Genomic DNA, 11,864 nt, shown 5'->3' on the forward strand with positions numbered 1-11,864 from the left:
GGATGCATCACTATGTTCATCTAATGTATCCCCACCATGAGAACTAGGAATAGAGATAGGTCACTCTATGATGCGTGCTCGTTGCCTTGCCTACCCCCAAGATCATGTCCTCATGATCTAGATCACACACATCACTACTACATATATCATCATCAGTATGTATGTGTATGTCATCATGTGTATACGTGTCATAATGTTTACGTGTATCACTATAATCATGTGTGCATGTGTGTGATGTATATGTGTGTATAATACATCATCATCATGATCTGAATCTGTGTCAAAGTGAACTGCATCATCAAGAGCATAATCGTGGCAGCTCAAGAGTGTGGGACACTCGTATAAGTGGCCAAAGAAAGAATCATCCCATGCAAACAATGCCGAACCCTCTATGTCAAAGTAGCCAAGCAATGTAGCAAAGAAGTTATCGTGTACAGACGATTTGGAACATCTGGCATGAATCTCCTCCTCATGGAAAAAATTCCTCTTATGGCTAGGCACCAAACTCTCAAGCTTGAACAACCAACCACGACATGAATATGCCACCTACTAGTAATAACGAGAAGTCGATGAGTCGGAATCTAGAGGTCTAAGCCTTGATTTGCCGAAGGTATGTGCAAAAATTCCGCAAATGAGATGTGCTCCTTGACACAAAGTGGCAACTTGTGATAACGAGGGTAGAGCCATGAAGACAATGCATGCGCGACCCTCCTAAAATCAGGATCTGAGATGCTATCATAGTGATATTGATGACAAAGATGAGGTGTGGTGTGTCAAACATAAGAAGGATAAAAATAGTAAGAAACACCCATAACTGCGTGTGAACACTAACTAACGCACTCTCAAGGCGTGTGAACAAGAGCAATGAAAATCCAAAAGCGTGTGACATACTCCACATATGAATCACACCACGTGTGAAAATCGTCAATGAAGTCCAAGGCGTGTGTAAAAACTTCCAAAAAATACCCAAAAGTGTCCAGAATGCACCAAAATCTCACACAACATGTGAACAATCTCAAAATTTTAAGGGTGAGGGAGAGTATGAAATATGGGCAAGGGTAAATGGTCAAATAAAAGGTGTGGATGGACTAGTGAGTGTGGATGGACAAGGGTGTGAAAAGAAGATGAGTTAAACCCTAAAGTGAGGGAATCTATAAACGTTTTTTTCAATGCTCTTCTCTCACAAACATTTTATCTTCTCCTACACTTTCTTTCACACACGAAGGCTTTCTCTCCTTTTGTGCTTGACCTGATAGCTCTACACGCTTGATGAAGCTTCTCAAACCCACAGCCACTTTTTTTTTTCTATAATAGTATCTCTACGCTAGGAATAATAGAAATGCTACATTGTTTTTTTTTAAAAAAAAATCGCCCGAGTTGCTGAGCTGCACCGTTTGAGAACCCCGTAAGGCATCTCATGAGACTCCAAGAAGACTGAACTTCAGAGGAGGGTAATAGGTTGCAGCTTTCTTGCAGGGTGCCTCGATTGGCGCATTCATCCAACCTTGAGGTCCCCTAGTATCTTGGTGGCTACGTTCATTGGAACAGCATGCATTTTTGCTTGCTTTTTTGGAGCTGCCATCTTTGCCCGACGTAGGGAGCTTCTGTTCCTTGGTGGCATTTTAGGCTCTGCAGTCACCCTGCTTCTCTGGTTGGGAAAAGCATCCTACTTCCATGGCGGCTCTGCAGCTTACTTTGATGTTTGGTGGCCTATTGGTGTTCATTGGGTATGTCCTGTTCGATACTCCAATGATAATCGAAAGAGATGACCGAGGAGACTATGACTATTTAAAACATTCTTTGGATCTATTCGTGGACTTTGTCGGCTTGTTTGTGCCATTCTGATCATTCTGACCAAAAATGAACGCGGATTGTTTATACTGCTTCCTCTCTTTCTTGTGATGCGCTTGACAATATGGCTGCTCTGCTCACTCAAACGTCAAATGCTGCAGTTGTGATCTATTGCGATGATGAGATACTTGCTCACAACAATAAGGATGATGTGTGTACACAACCTTACAACGAAATATAGTGCTCCAAAGAGTCCCAAATATCATATGTTTCATGGATATGTAGTTGCATCTTGCTTGTTTGTTTTGAGTAGCAGATAGGATAATGAATGCCTCTCTTTGAATAGATCCACCCCTGCTTCTCATAGAGAGAAAAAAAGCAATAGTACTGCAATTCGTGGTGTCTAGATGTGGGGAGATCCTTTGGGCTTGCAGATTTAGTATAAAACACAGAACTAGCTCTTTAGAGCGATGTCACCCCAATGATTTCACTTGAGATGTGCATTGTAGTGGTTGTGTGCTAAGCTCTGTAGCCTGAGCTTGATGATAGTAAGTGTCAGCAAGCTAAATATGCCGCCTAATCAAGGTTGATCTAATCTCTTCCTAAAATGCTTATTGCACTGTAGAGATGACAAGAAAAACACTATGTTGAGATGTCCTCTGCCTCCCAGGACGAGTATAACACCATAGCTCTTCTCCCTTTTCTTCTTCATCAGTTTAATGCATAAGCATTGTGCTCGTTTTTTTTTTTTTTTTGCGAAGCCCCCAAGGCTATGAGGCTTTATCCTTTTGCATTCCACTGGTGTTGCAAACCATTGTCTGAGAGCTATAAAAGTTCAATGAAGAGACTGTGTGTGAACTTGTTGCTATTGTCAAGAGCTCAATTAGCTCAATGATGCATGCTAGTGCGGAGTAGATTGCTCACTCGTCTTGTGCATGATGATGTTCTGCAGAGCTAGAAACCCAAGGCTCCATGATGCCAATATCAGCGGTGCAAACTGTTTGCCTTCTCAACCAAACTCTGTCCTATTGCTTGGAGATCTTTGCAATCAAGAAACCTTGTACGCAAGTTAGAAGAACCCTGTGGTGTATGAGGCACATTGGCTCATACCAATGGACTGGGTCCAATTCCCAGCAGGGCCATACTTGCAAACACAGTGTTAACCAAAAATAAATAAAAAATTCTACACTCGAAATTGAAAAACTTGTACACTTTTGTATCAACTAGTTATCAACATGCTCTCTGTATAATATTGATGCCAAGATCTGTAATAGAACAACATGCTATACATCTTCTTGATGGAAATGTTCTAAAATGCTATAATCCAGGATATGTGCTTGCAAACAGTGTCTTCTCAACACTTTTCTTGTTGCCTTTACTTGCAATACAGAGTCAAGATTTATACTAATATGTGTAGATTTGTACTACTCCAAAGATTTGTAATCTTTGTTCATTTTTTTTCCAGAAAGTGACCAGATTAGAAAGATTTGATCAAGAATCACTTACAGTTCTATTTTGCATCAAGATTTGATTTTAGCATTATAAACTTTGCATAATTTGTGAATTGCTATGTTATGCATTGTAGATCTATAAAACAGAATTATACTCTACGATATTCTTGCAAATTTGCACTAATTCTCAAAAATCTGTATCAAACTACAAATAAAATCTTGAAATCTACACCAAGATTCTGCACACTTTCTTGAAACTATATCAATTTTTTGCACACTTTCTTAAAAATGCACCAAATTTCTGCACAACAATATGAAAACTGCATAGCAACATGAAAATTTTGCATAACAATCTTCTTCTTGCAATCTTTCTCCAAGAACTCAAAGATTTGGTAATCTAGGGTTTGATCTTGAAGAAGTAAGAGCTCTAAAGATTAATCTTTGTAAAAGTATGCTCCCGAAGCAAGATAATGCAAGAAATCACTCAAAATTGGTTGTTAAAACTTTTGTAATCCCTACTTTCAAAAATCAAGAAAAATTTCAAGAAATCAAGATCAAGAACTGCAAGAAGTTAGAAAATAAAGTGGATTAGGGTATTAAAAATAGTGATTAACACAAATTTCATTGCTAGTCTTATCAAAGTAAGAAATTAGCAACCTGAAAACTATGTGGAAATTAATTCAAAAAATGATTAACACTAATCATGATCATGATAATGCATTCTAAAAAATTGGATTAATATTAATCCGAAAATGATTATCAATAATCAAGATCAAGAAAATGCATTTTAAAAATTGGATTAAGCATAATCTGAAAATGATTATCATCTAATCACTTCCTAAGCAAGGATCTAATCTAATAGCTCTGATACTAATTGAAATGGAGTGATTATAAAGCTCAGATTAGGGAAAAATCATCATGTGGAATAGCATGCAATTAGCAAGAATCACACATAATGCCTAAGTGGGCTATCAAGCTTGCCATGAGCCCTAGACCATGAGTGGCCATCTCCAAGAAAGGAGCCAAGAGTACATGTAGATGTCAAAAGGTCAAAAAGGTTCAAAAGGGGTAAAAAGGTCCAATGATAGTCCATGAGCCCCCTTTTATACTTGAGCCCATGACCAGAGTTCTAAACCTAATCTAAAAGGTGTTGCTTCATTACAAAAATGGCCTCTATATAACTTCCCAAAAGATATCAGTTTTCTATCAATCACCAAGGGATGCAAAGGTTGCAAACTACCCAAACTTGGCTACTCTTTATAAAGGAGGCCTTACAAACATAAGCTAGCTAACATAGTGAGAATATAGCATTGATTTCTAACACCTCTCCACAATGTCCACCTAACCAAGTGTGGACCCATGTGGACCACAATTGGAGGTGAGCATTAAATTCTAACAAAAGCATGTGGCAACTTTTAAAAGACCATGCTAGGAAAAAATATCTTAATACAAATTTTTATATATCGAGTCGTCCTAGTAGTAATTTTTCAGTCAACCACTCCACACTAGGCACCATTATCATCATGATGACCATTAAAATGATTATCAACATTGTAGTTCTTATTAGCACAATGATCATCATCATCAATCTTAAAATGTGTATCATCAACATCATGTTGACCCTTGATGGCATTACCCGTATTAGCATTTTCCTTGGCCTCCTACGTATAGTGCGAGTTAGCTTGTGTTACAATTACATCATTTTTATAAATATACTTATAAAATCATTTTCTAAGATCACCAATAAATTACCCAAATGGATTTATTAGAAATTTTCCATTTATTTTTCATATATATATTTTTGGATAATTTTAATTTTCCATTTGAAATTAAACTTATATAAAAAGTGGATTATTTAGCACTTTCTAAAATATAAAATTTTGAAGATATTAGTCATCCATGATGACCTTGTCACACTAAACCGTGTCCTCCTATAACCACTTACAAATTAAAGTAAGAGCTACAATAATGTGCAAAGAAATAAGATATATATTAATAATTACTCATTAAAGATTAAAAGGCTTGCAAATGCCCTCACCTCTATTAGAGCACGAGTTTGGTGTCAGTCACTTTGGATGGGCTTGTAAAAGACTATGATTAGTTTCAAAAATCTATCTGAACTTGAAAAATTTCCCAAACATCCAGAACCTTATAGTCCTTGATCATCAATGAGGAAATGAACATTAGGAATAAACCATACTCTAGTAATATGCAAGGGTAGGCCTTTTACATAGACACGTGCCTTATGATCAATGAGAGAAGATGAACGTTGAGAATATATCATACTCCACTAATATGCAAAAGTAGGCTTTCTACATAGACATGGGCCTTCTACTTAATGAGGAGATGAATGTTGGGAATAATATGCAAGAGAATGCCTTCTATGCAGACATAGGTAGATGTAAAGGCATATCTTTATCTACATGCTGAGATGCATGCCAATATAAAAACAAGAATTATGGATAATAATAATAACACGATTCCAATTTACAAACAGGTGAAAGTGGCCGCTCTAGAGGCTCGGGGAACCAAAGAGGTTGAGGTAGATGGCAAAGAAACCAGAGTAAAAATAGCATATAGTACTATTACTATGGCAAACTAGGGCATATAGAAAAAAAAAGTGAGCAACTTTTTATGATGTGGCATTTGCTTATTAAGAGCTCAAGCTCACCCTCTCCCCTGCATTCTTGTCACACTAGAGATCCCAATCTCATCATAAATCAACTAGACTATTGTGGAATATTACAAGATATCAGTAAGGTGAATTTCAAAAGCTTTAATTTTTTTTTCAAAGATGCAAGCAAGTTTATCACAATCGACTCCATGAGCATTTGAATGTACCAAAGTGACACATGTTCTTCCCAAACAATGTGAGCAAGTACATAAGTTGGATCATTATACTATGTTAATTTATACGCATGTCATTAAATCGAATATAAGAGCACATGTTAGTTGATTAAAATATGTAATAATGTGTTGGTGGTATATTATTATGTACATTCCATTTGCAAAGATGGGGGTATGCTATACAAGTTACTCCAAGGAGTAACTTTTCTTCTCAAGAATTTGAAGATAAGGAGCTTGTGTGCATATTCCATGGCCAATTAGTTGGGTATGGATAGTGAGGACCTCAACATGGATCAAGTCAACATAAAAAGCCAAGATGAAGCTCTAGAAGACCTTGATGAGCATCATCAACCTGCATTGAAAATAGAGAGCCATGAAATTGATTTTAAACATAATCTATACCATGAAAATTGAATGGAGCATTCTCCTAGAGCTACTCTAGCCTCAGCGCCTATAATCTAGAGATAGAAATTACAAGCTTTTGAAATCTGGCACAAGATGCCAATGATTATCTCATGCCATGAACTTGACCTTGACATTTTTTCTTACAATTATAAGTTTTTTGGCCATTCTATTTATTTCTTTTGGTATCAGTCATTTTGTATATAATTTTTTGATAAATTCGTGATCTTGAATGTAAATTAAAAAAATATTTATGTAACTTCAGTAGATGTGTAGCATAAAAAAGAACTGAACAAAAACAAGCTTTTGCTCTTTGAAAAAATCCTTGCAATGCAATGCGTGAAGAGGGTTGTAGCAAGGATTTGGATTATTGTGAGCCCTCAAAACCAGCGAGAGTTATTGATATTTTGGTCAAAACATTTATTTATTTATTTTGATCGACCGATACATATTGGTAACAAGAACAAAAGTGTGTGCAACAGACATTATGAATCTATTCGTAAGTGAAATATATCAGCACACCAAAAACATTGTGAAGCCACCATTAGAGTATAAGATTAATAGTATGGCTAAACCTTGGGAAATTGCGAGAATCATGTTAGCCATACAACTGTTTGACTTCCATGAAATTTAGGGTCTAACGCGAGAAACTCTCTCTCTCTCTCTCACTCTCACACACCTGAAATTACGTGGATTTTGAGTGCAACTACATTCATGACTTTTGCACAATAGAGGTATGTGGAAATAACCATTTGGCCAGTATCCTACCCATGCTAGTATCCTAAGAGAGCCTTGTTTTCTATCATCAGAGAGATGGGTTTTTAATTAGGTTTTCTTTCCTACTGCTAATAACTTGTATATTTTAGGGCTCATAACTTGTATATTTCGGGCTTGAACTTCGGGCTTGAACTGCGGGGACTTTGTGCTCTACTCAACTTTATTTCTTTAGTATATATATATATTCTCAAAAAAAAAGAGGTATGTGGAAATTCAAGCTCGTATTTCTTTGTGCAAAGCTAAGGTTTTGGATTTGGGGGTTCACTATATGTAAACTCTCTATATCATGTGCGTTCAAGGCCTAAGTTACAAACCCCTAATCTGTAAATTTTTCATGAATAAAACACATTCTTTTTCTATTCAATCTGTAAATACACCTTTTAAATGATACCCTCTTGTATGTAAAAAAAATTGTAAAAAAAGAATTTTAAAAATCCTTTTTGTTGAACCCACATGCAATGCTTATATATTTATGAGTGACTCCCCCCCCCCCAGGAATACAGGTGCGAGGAGGCCATTGGTATATAGAGCTAATTGCTTTTATATTGTAAGGCTTATGGAGGTCACTAGTAGAGACCTAGTTGCTTTTATGTTCTAACGTAATTGGATTATTAAGATTTTACAAAGTTTCATGAAGCATATAATAACAACCACTAACCTTTAGAGTAACATTTGTGCTAGATAGGGAGGTTACCTCATTAGAACACAATAGCACACATTTGAAAAAATTAGCGTATTTCTTAATCCCCTAGAAAAAATCCCTCAAAAAGTGGCTTACGCAAAAAGTGGCTTGCGCAAAAATTGGCATTTTTAAAAAGTTGTAAATTTGCTTGAGCTATCCTACAAAGTCTCCCTCATCAAACAAGAGCTTTGTCATTAAGCCCTATGACAACACACAAGTCAGTATCATACAAGGGGGTACAAATGTGGATGGTGGCATAATTGGGACTTTGGAAAGTGAGGGATGGTACCAAAGGATTCTCTTTTGTGACTTGGATTGAAGAAAAAGGAGGGAGTTTCACCTTGAGGCAGATTGCCTCCCAAAAGTTCTTAAGGGTTATTATTGAGGCCCCCTAATCATGGCACAACAAAACAAACAAAGATTGCAACACACACACCTCCAAAAACAAAGAGAAAATTAGGTTGCACTAATGTACACGCTCAATATATTTAGCCAGCCCCATGATTGCAGTATGACACACTAGTGACGGGTCAATTATACCATGTCAGGAGCTCTTGTGTTGGGAAGGCGGAATAATCCATGGGCTCACACAAGCTGCCACAACTCATAGGCATCAAACTGGGGGGCCATCATGAGACCAAACCGTTCTACCAACTCTATTACATGCCCGTCGAGGATACCATGCCGGGAGTTCTCTTCACAAAGCGACCCTGCAGTACAACAAGGGAGCATAAGATTCCACCACAGTTTCTATATATAATATATAATATATATATATATATATATATATATATATATGTATATGTATATGTATATGTATGTATGTATGTATATGTGGTTTACCACACAGTGAGAAAGGGAGATGATCGTGTAGCTCCTGCTAACCTTCATCCGGGGGCGCTTCTCGGCGTTTAGCTTGCGGACTTCGTATCGGATTTTCTTGGAGAAGAGCCGTGTGCGGCGCTTCTCTCTGTAGCGCATCACCCTCGCTTCCCTCGCACCGCCACCACCGTCTTTCCCTTGCCTGCCGCTGCTCAACACTGGCACTTGCCCCGCCTGCTCTCCCGCCGTCTTCGTGCTACTCCCTCCGCCGTTGTTGTAGCTCATCCCTGGCACCAGCCACGCTTCCTGCACAAAATAACCACCACCTTAATCAATCACACAATTTAATCACAACCTTCGTGATGGTCATGATGATAAATTCCAGAATGCTGGGGAAGACTGATGTATACACACAGATGATCTCGTCACGAGGAGAAGAGACCTAAGGTGTGAGCACGTGGATGATAGGAATATAGTACGAATAGTTTAAAGTGTAGTAGTGTATACATGTAGAGATTTGATGATGCAGGTAGTATACTGCACATGCATAATTAACAAAAGCCTCCACTAGGAAACTATATTCAAGGATATTGTTATTTTTTTGATATAATTACAAACAATAATCATTGTAAAAGAAATGTAAACTTACCAAGCAATCAAGACTGTTTTCATCTGGTCTTAGGCCATCCATCCAGAGGGATCCTTTGTCCGACCATGCATTGAGGACATCCTCAAAGTTGAGATTCAACCCGAGCTTAAACCTCTTTTGTGATTCATGAAATTTCTGACAATCGAGCTTCTCACTCAATACGGTATCAGCATCTACGCCAAACTCAGGAGAGTTCTCCACTTTCACTTTGTAAAGCCAGCTGCGTGGGCTCTCACCCCCAGTCTCAAAGCAGAACTCACCATAGCCAGGACAATGACTTTCATCATAATCATCATCACTATCACGATCATTATTAGTATCATTGTCATGATCATTGTCATCATTAGCATGACCGTTGTGGTGAGGAGATTCATGAAAGTGGTGCATCCCCATGCTATCCATGGATGCCATTCGACCATCATTTCCATCTTGATTGCCATGAATCACACGATCATCACCCACTTCAAGGTTGCAGAGCTCATTTTCCGAATCAAGGAAGTCCTCAATGTCAATACAATTTCCGGGCACAAGGAAATCCAAGGACTCTTCACCACTGTTGTGCCCAATAGGGCATGTCTCCCCTTGAGTTTTATAAGGGATAATTGCACCTGTATTAGTGCTAATTACCCTATCATCACATGATATGGGCTTTTCCTCTTCATCACAACAGAAAGGGGGTAGCTGTTGATCCAAGGGCGTGTAAATTGGGACTTCATGAAGAAAAAGGTCATCATCTTTAAAGTCACTGCAACCAAACAAACTTTCAAGAAGGGAACCATGGTCAGGGACCTTCACTTCACCGTCTGGGCTGCTGGGTTCAGCCTTAACCTTTACACCATTGATATTAATTAATTCCTCATTGATTAAGCTAGCTTTTTCATTAAGGTATCGGCTAACTGAAAAACTAGGGTTGTGTAGACGAATTGATCTTGGCCTCTTTCGAGAATTTCTGTTGTAGATTAGAGAAGCCGTGGGCGCCTCCCTTTTCACATTGAGCGAAGAGGAAGCTGATCTTTCTATCTTCATGGGAGCCCCGTTCGGTCCCAGCCGGACCCTCTCGTGTCGTTTGGCCACTGTGTTTGCAGTATGTACACTGCCATCGCAGCGTTCGCACAGATAGGCCTCATCTGCTGCACAGTACCAACGGGCCCTCTCCTTTCCACACACATCACAAGCTCTGGCAGCCCGGCTTCCTAACACCATACCAAGACTCGCTTTGCCCATCACCTCCATATCTGTTAAACTTGCGATACCTTGCCAAACGAGCACCACCAAATCAAAGATTTGGTGGTGGTGGCTGCCTGACGTCCATGTGTCACTGGCCCGTGGTTGTTCATGAGAGAACCAATTGAACACCTTAATCTATAACTTTTAAATCTGTCATCAACTTAAGCACTCAGCTTTACTTGTAATATGGTTCACGGCCAGCTGCAGATAGTAGATGCGATAGCTTGCGTGTAAGTTTAATCAGCTGAATACACCGCATCAAAATCATCAAATCTGCAAGAATGTTTTCACACGTTACAAAGCAAGGCTTGCAGTAGAATAGGTTGAAAAAGAGTGAAGATGATGATTACTTGAAGAAATCACTTTGCGATCAGCTGTAGCAGGCAAAAGCTAGCAACTAGTGCAGATTTATATGTATATATAGAAAGAGAGAGAGAGAGAGAGAGAGAGAGAGAGAGAGAGAGAGGGGGGGGGGAGAGAGAGGGAGAAGACGCTAGTACTACTTGGCTAGTAGCTGCAAAAACATAATTAAATTGTACAAATGAGGCGCTAGTTTTCAGAGTTTTGTAGAGGACGGACATGCAAGAACTGACCGAGAATGTAATTCAAGCCTGCAAAAGAGGTAATTGCATAGGTTACGGTGCTTAATGCATCAGAAAAACTTGTGGATGATTCATTGAAGGAGAGAGGAGAGTGATTCAGTGGAGATTGTGCTTCAAATAGAGAAGAGATGAAACATACTGTGGAGTGATCAAGTACTGATGGTAATTCACGTAGAGTGATTGAGAGGAGATAACGAGCTTCTTTGAATCTGGAATCTTGAAGAATTTGAGGGAGAAAAACAAAGCACTGCCTCTACACACGCTGTAGTTCTAGTTTGCTTCCCTAAAAGAGTGCAGCTGCAGCAGCGTGCATGCAAAAGAGAGGGTCCTGTCGATACCTTTTTTACATGAAATTATTTTTGTACGCAGAGTGTGCCGTGCCGTTCCTGTTTTTGTCGTGTGCGCAGTACAGTGTACACACTAAAGGCCCCAGGGTGGCGTAGCGCGGCCCCTGCCAGTAAAAATAGTATTACATTTATATTTAGTCAGAGCTATCAATTTAGGGTATACTAGGTGTGTAGTTATAGTGACGTGAATTTAGCCCTTCTAAACCTTAGCAGTAATTATCAAAATTACTCAAATAATTCAAAACACGTCCAAAAAAGTCTCACGTT

The 11,864-nt window shown here is 38.7% G+C and overlaps 1 protein-coding gene across 3 annotated transcripts; it reads right to left on the minus strand.

The window, feature by feature from the left end:
- Nucleotides 1-8,054: 8,054 nt before the first annotated feature.
- LOC147627204 (zinc finger protein CONSTANS-LIKE 16-like) lies at nt 8,055-11,568 on the minus strand. 3 transcript variants are annotated; one of them, XM_086815867.1, is made up of 4 exons: nt 11,390-11,568; nt 9,422-10,921; nt 8,836-9,078; nt 8,055-8,660 (listed from the first exon to the last, which is right to left on the minus strand). In XM_086815867.1, the coding sequence occupies exons 2-4, from the start codon at nt 10,652-10,654 to the stop codon at nt 8,610-8,612; spliced, it is 1,527 nt and encodes a 508-aa protein (XP_086671993.1). In that variant the 5' UTR covers nt 10,655-10,921; nt 11,390-11,568; the 3' UTR covers nt 8,055-8,609. The 3 variants fall into 3 exon arrangements, with proteins under 3 accessions (XP_086671993.1, XP_086671992.1, XP_086671991.1); XM_086815866.1 differs by having other exon boundaries at nt 9,422-11,259; XM_086815865.1 differs by having other exon boundaries at nt 11,242-11,568.
- Between the last annotated feature and the right edge of the window lie 296 nt (nt 11,569-11,864).

Source organism: Cibotium barometz, chromosome 21 (genome assembly GCF_041138505.1).
Source record: "Cibotium barometz isolate CiBa-2024 chromosome 21, ASM4113850v1, whole genome shotgun sequence".
NCBI classification, from domain to species: Eukaryota; Viridiplantae; Streptophyta; class Polypodiopsida; order Cyatheales; family Cibotiaceae; genus Cibotium; species Cibotium barometz.

Coding starts and splice junctions, on each gene's coding strand:
- LOC147627204 (XM_086815867.1), bottom strand. CDS start 10,654: ATGGAGGTGATGGGCAAAGCGAGTCTTGGTATGGTGTTAGGAAGCCGG. Junction 9,079..9,421: donor AAAACAGTCTTGATTGCTTG/GTAAGTTTACAT, acceptor TATTTTGTGCAG/GAAGCGTGGCTGGTGCCAGG. Junction 8,661..8,835: donor AGAAGCGCCCCCGGATGAAG/GTTAGCAGGAGC, acceptor GTTGTACTGCAG/GGTCGCTTTGTGAAGAGAAC.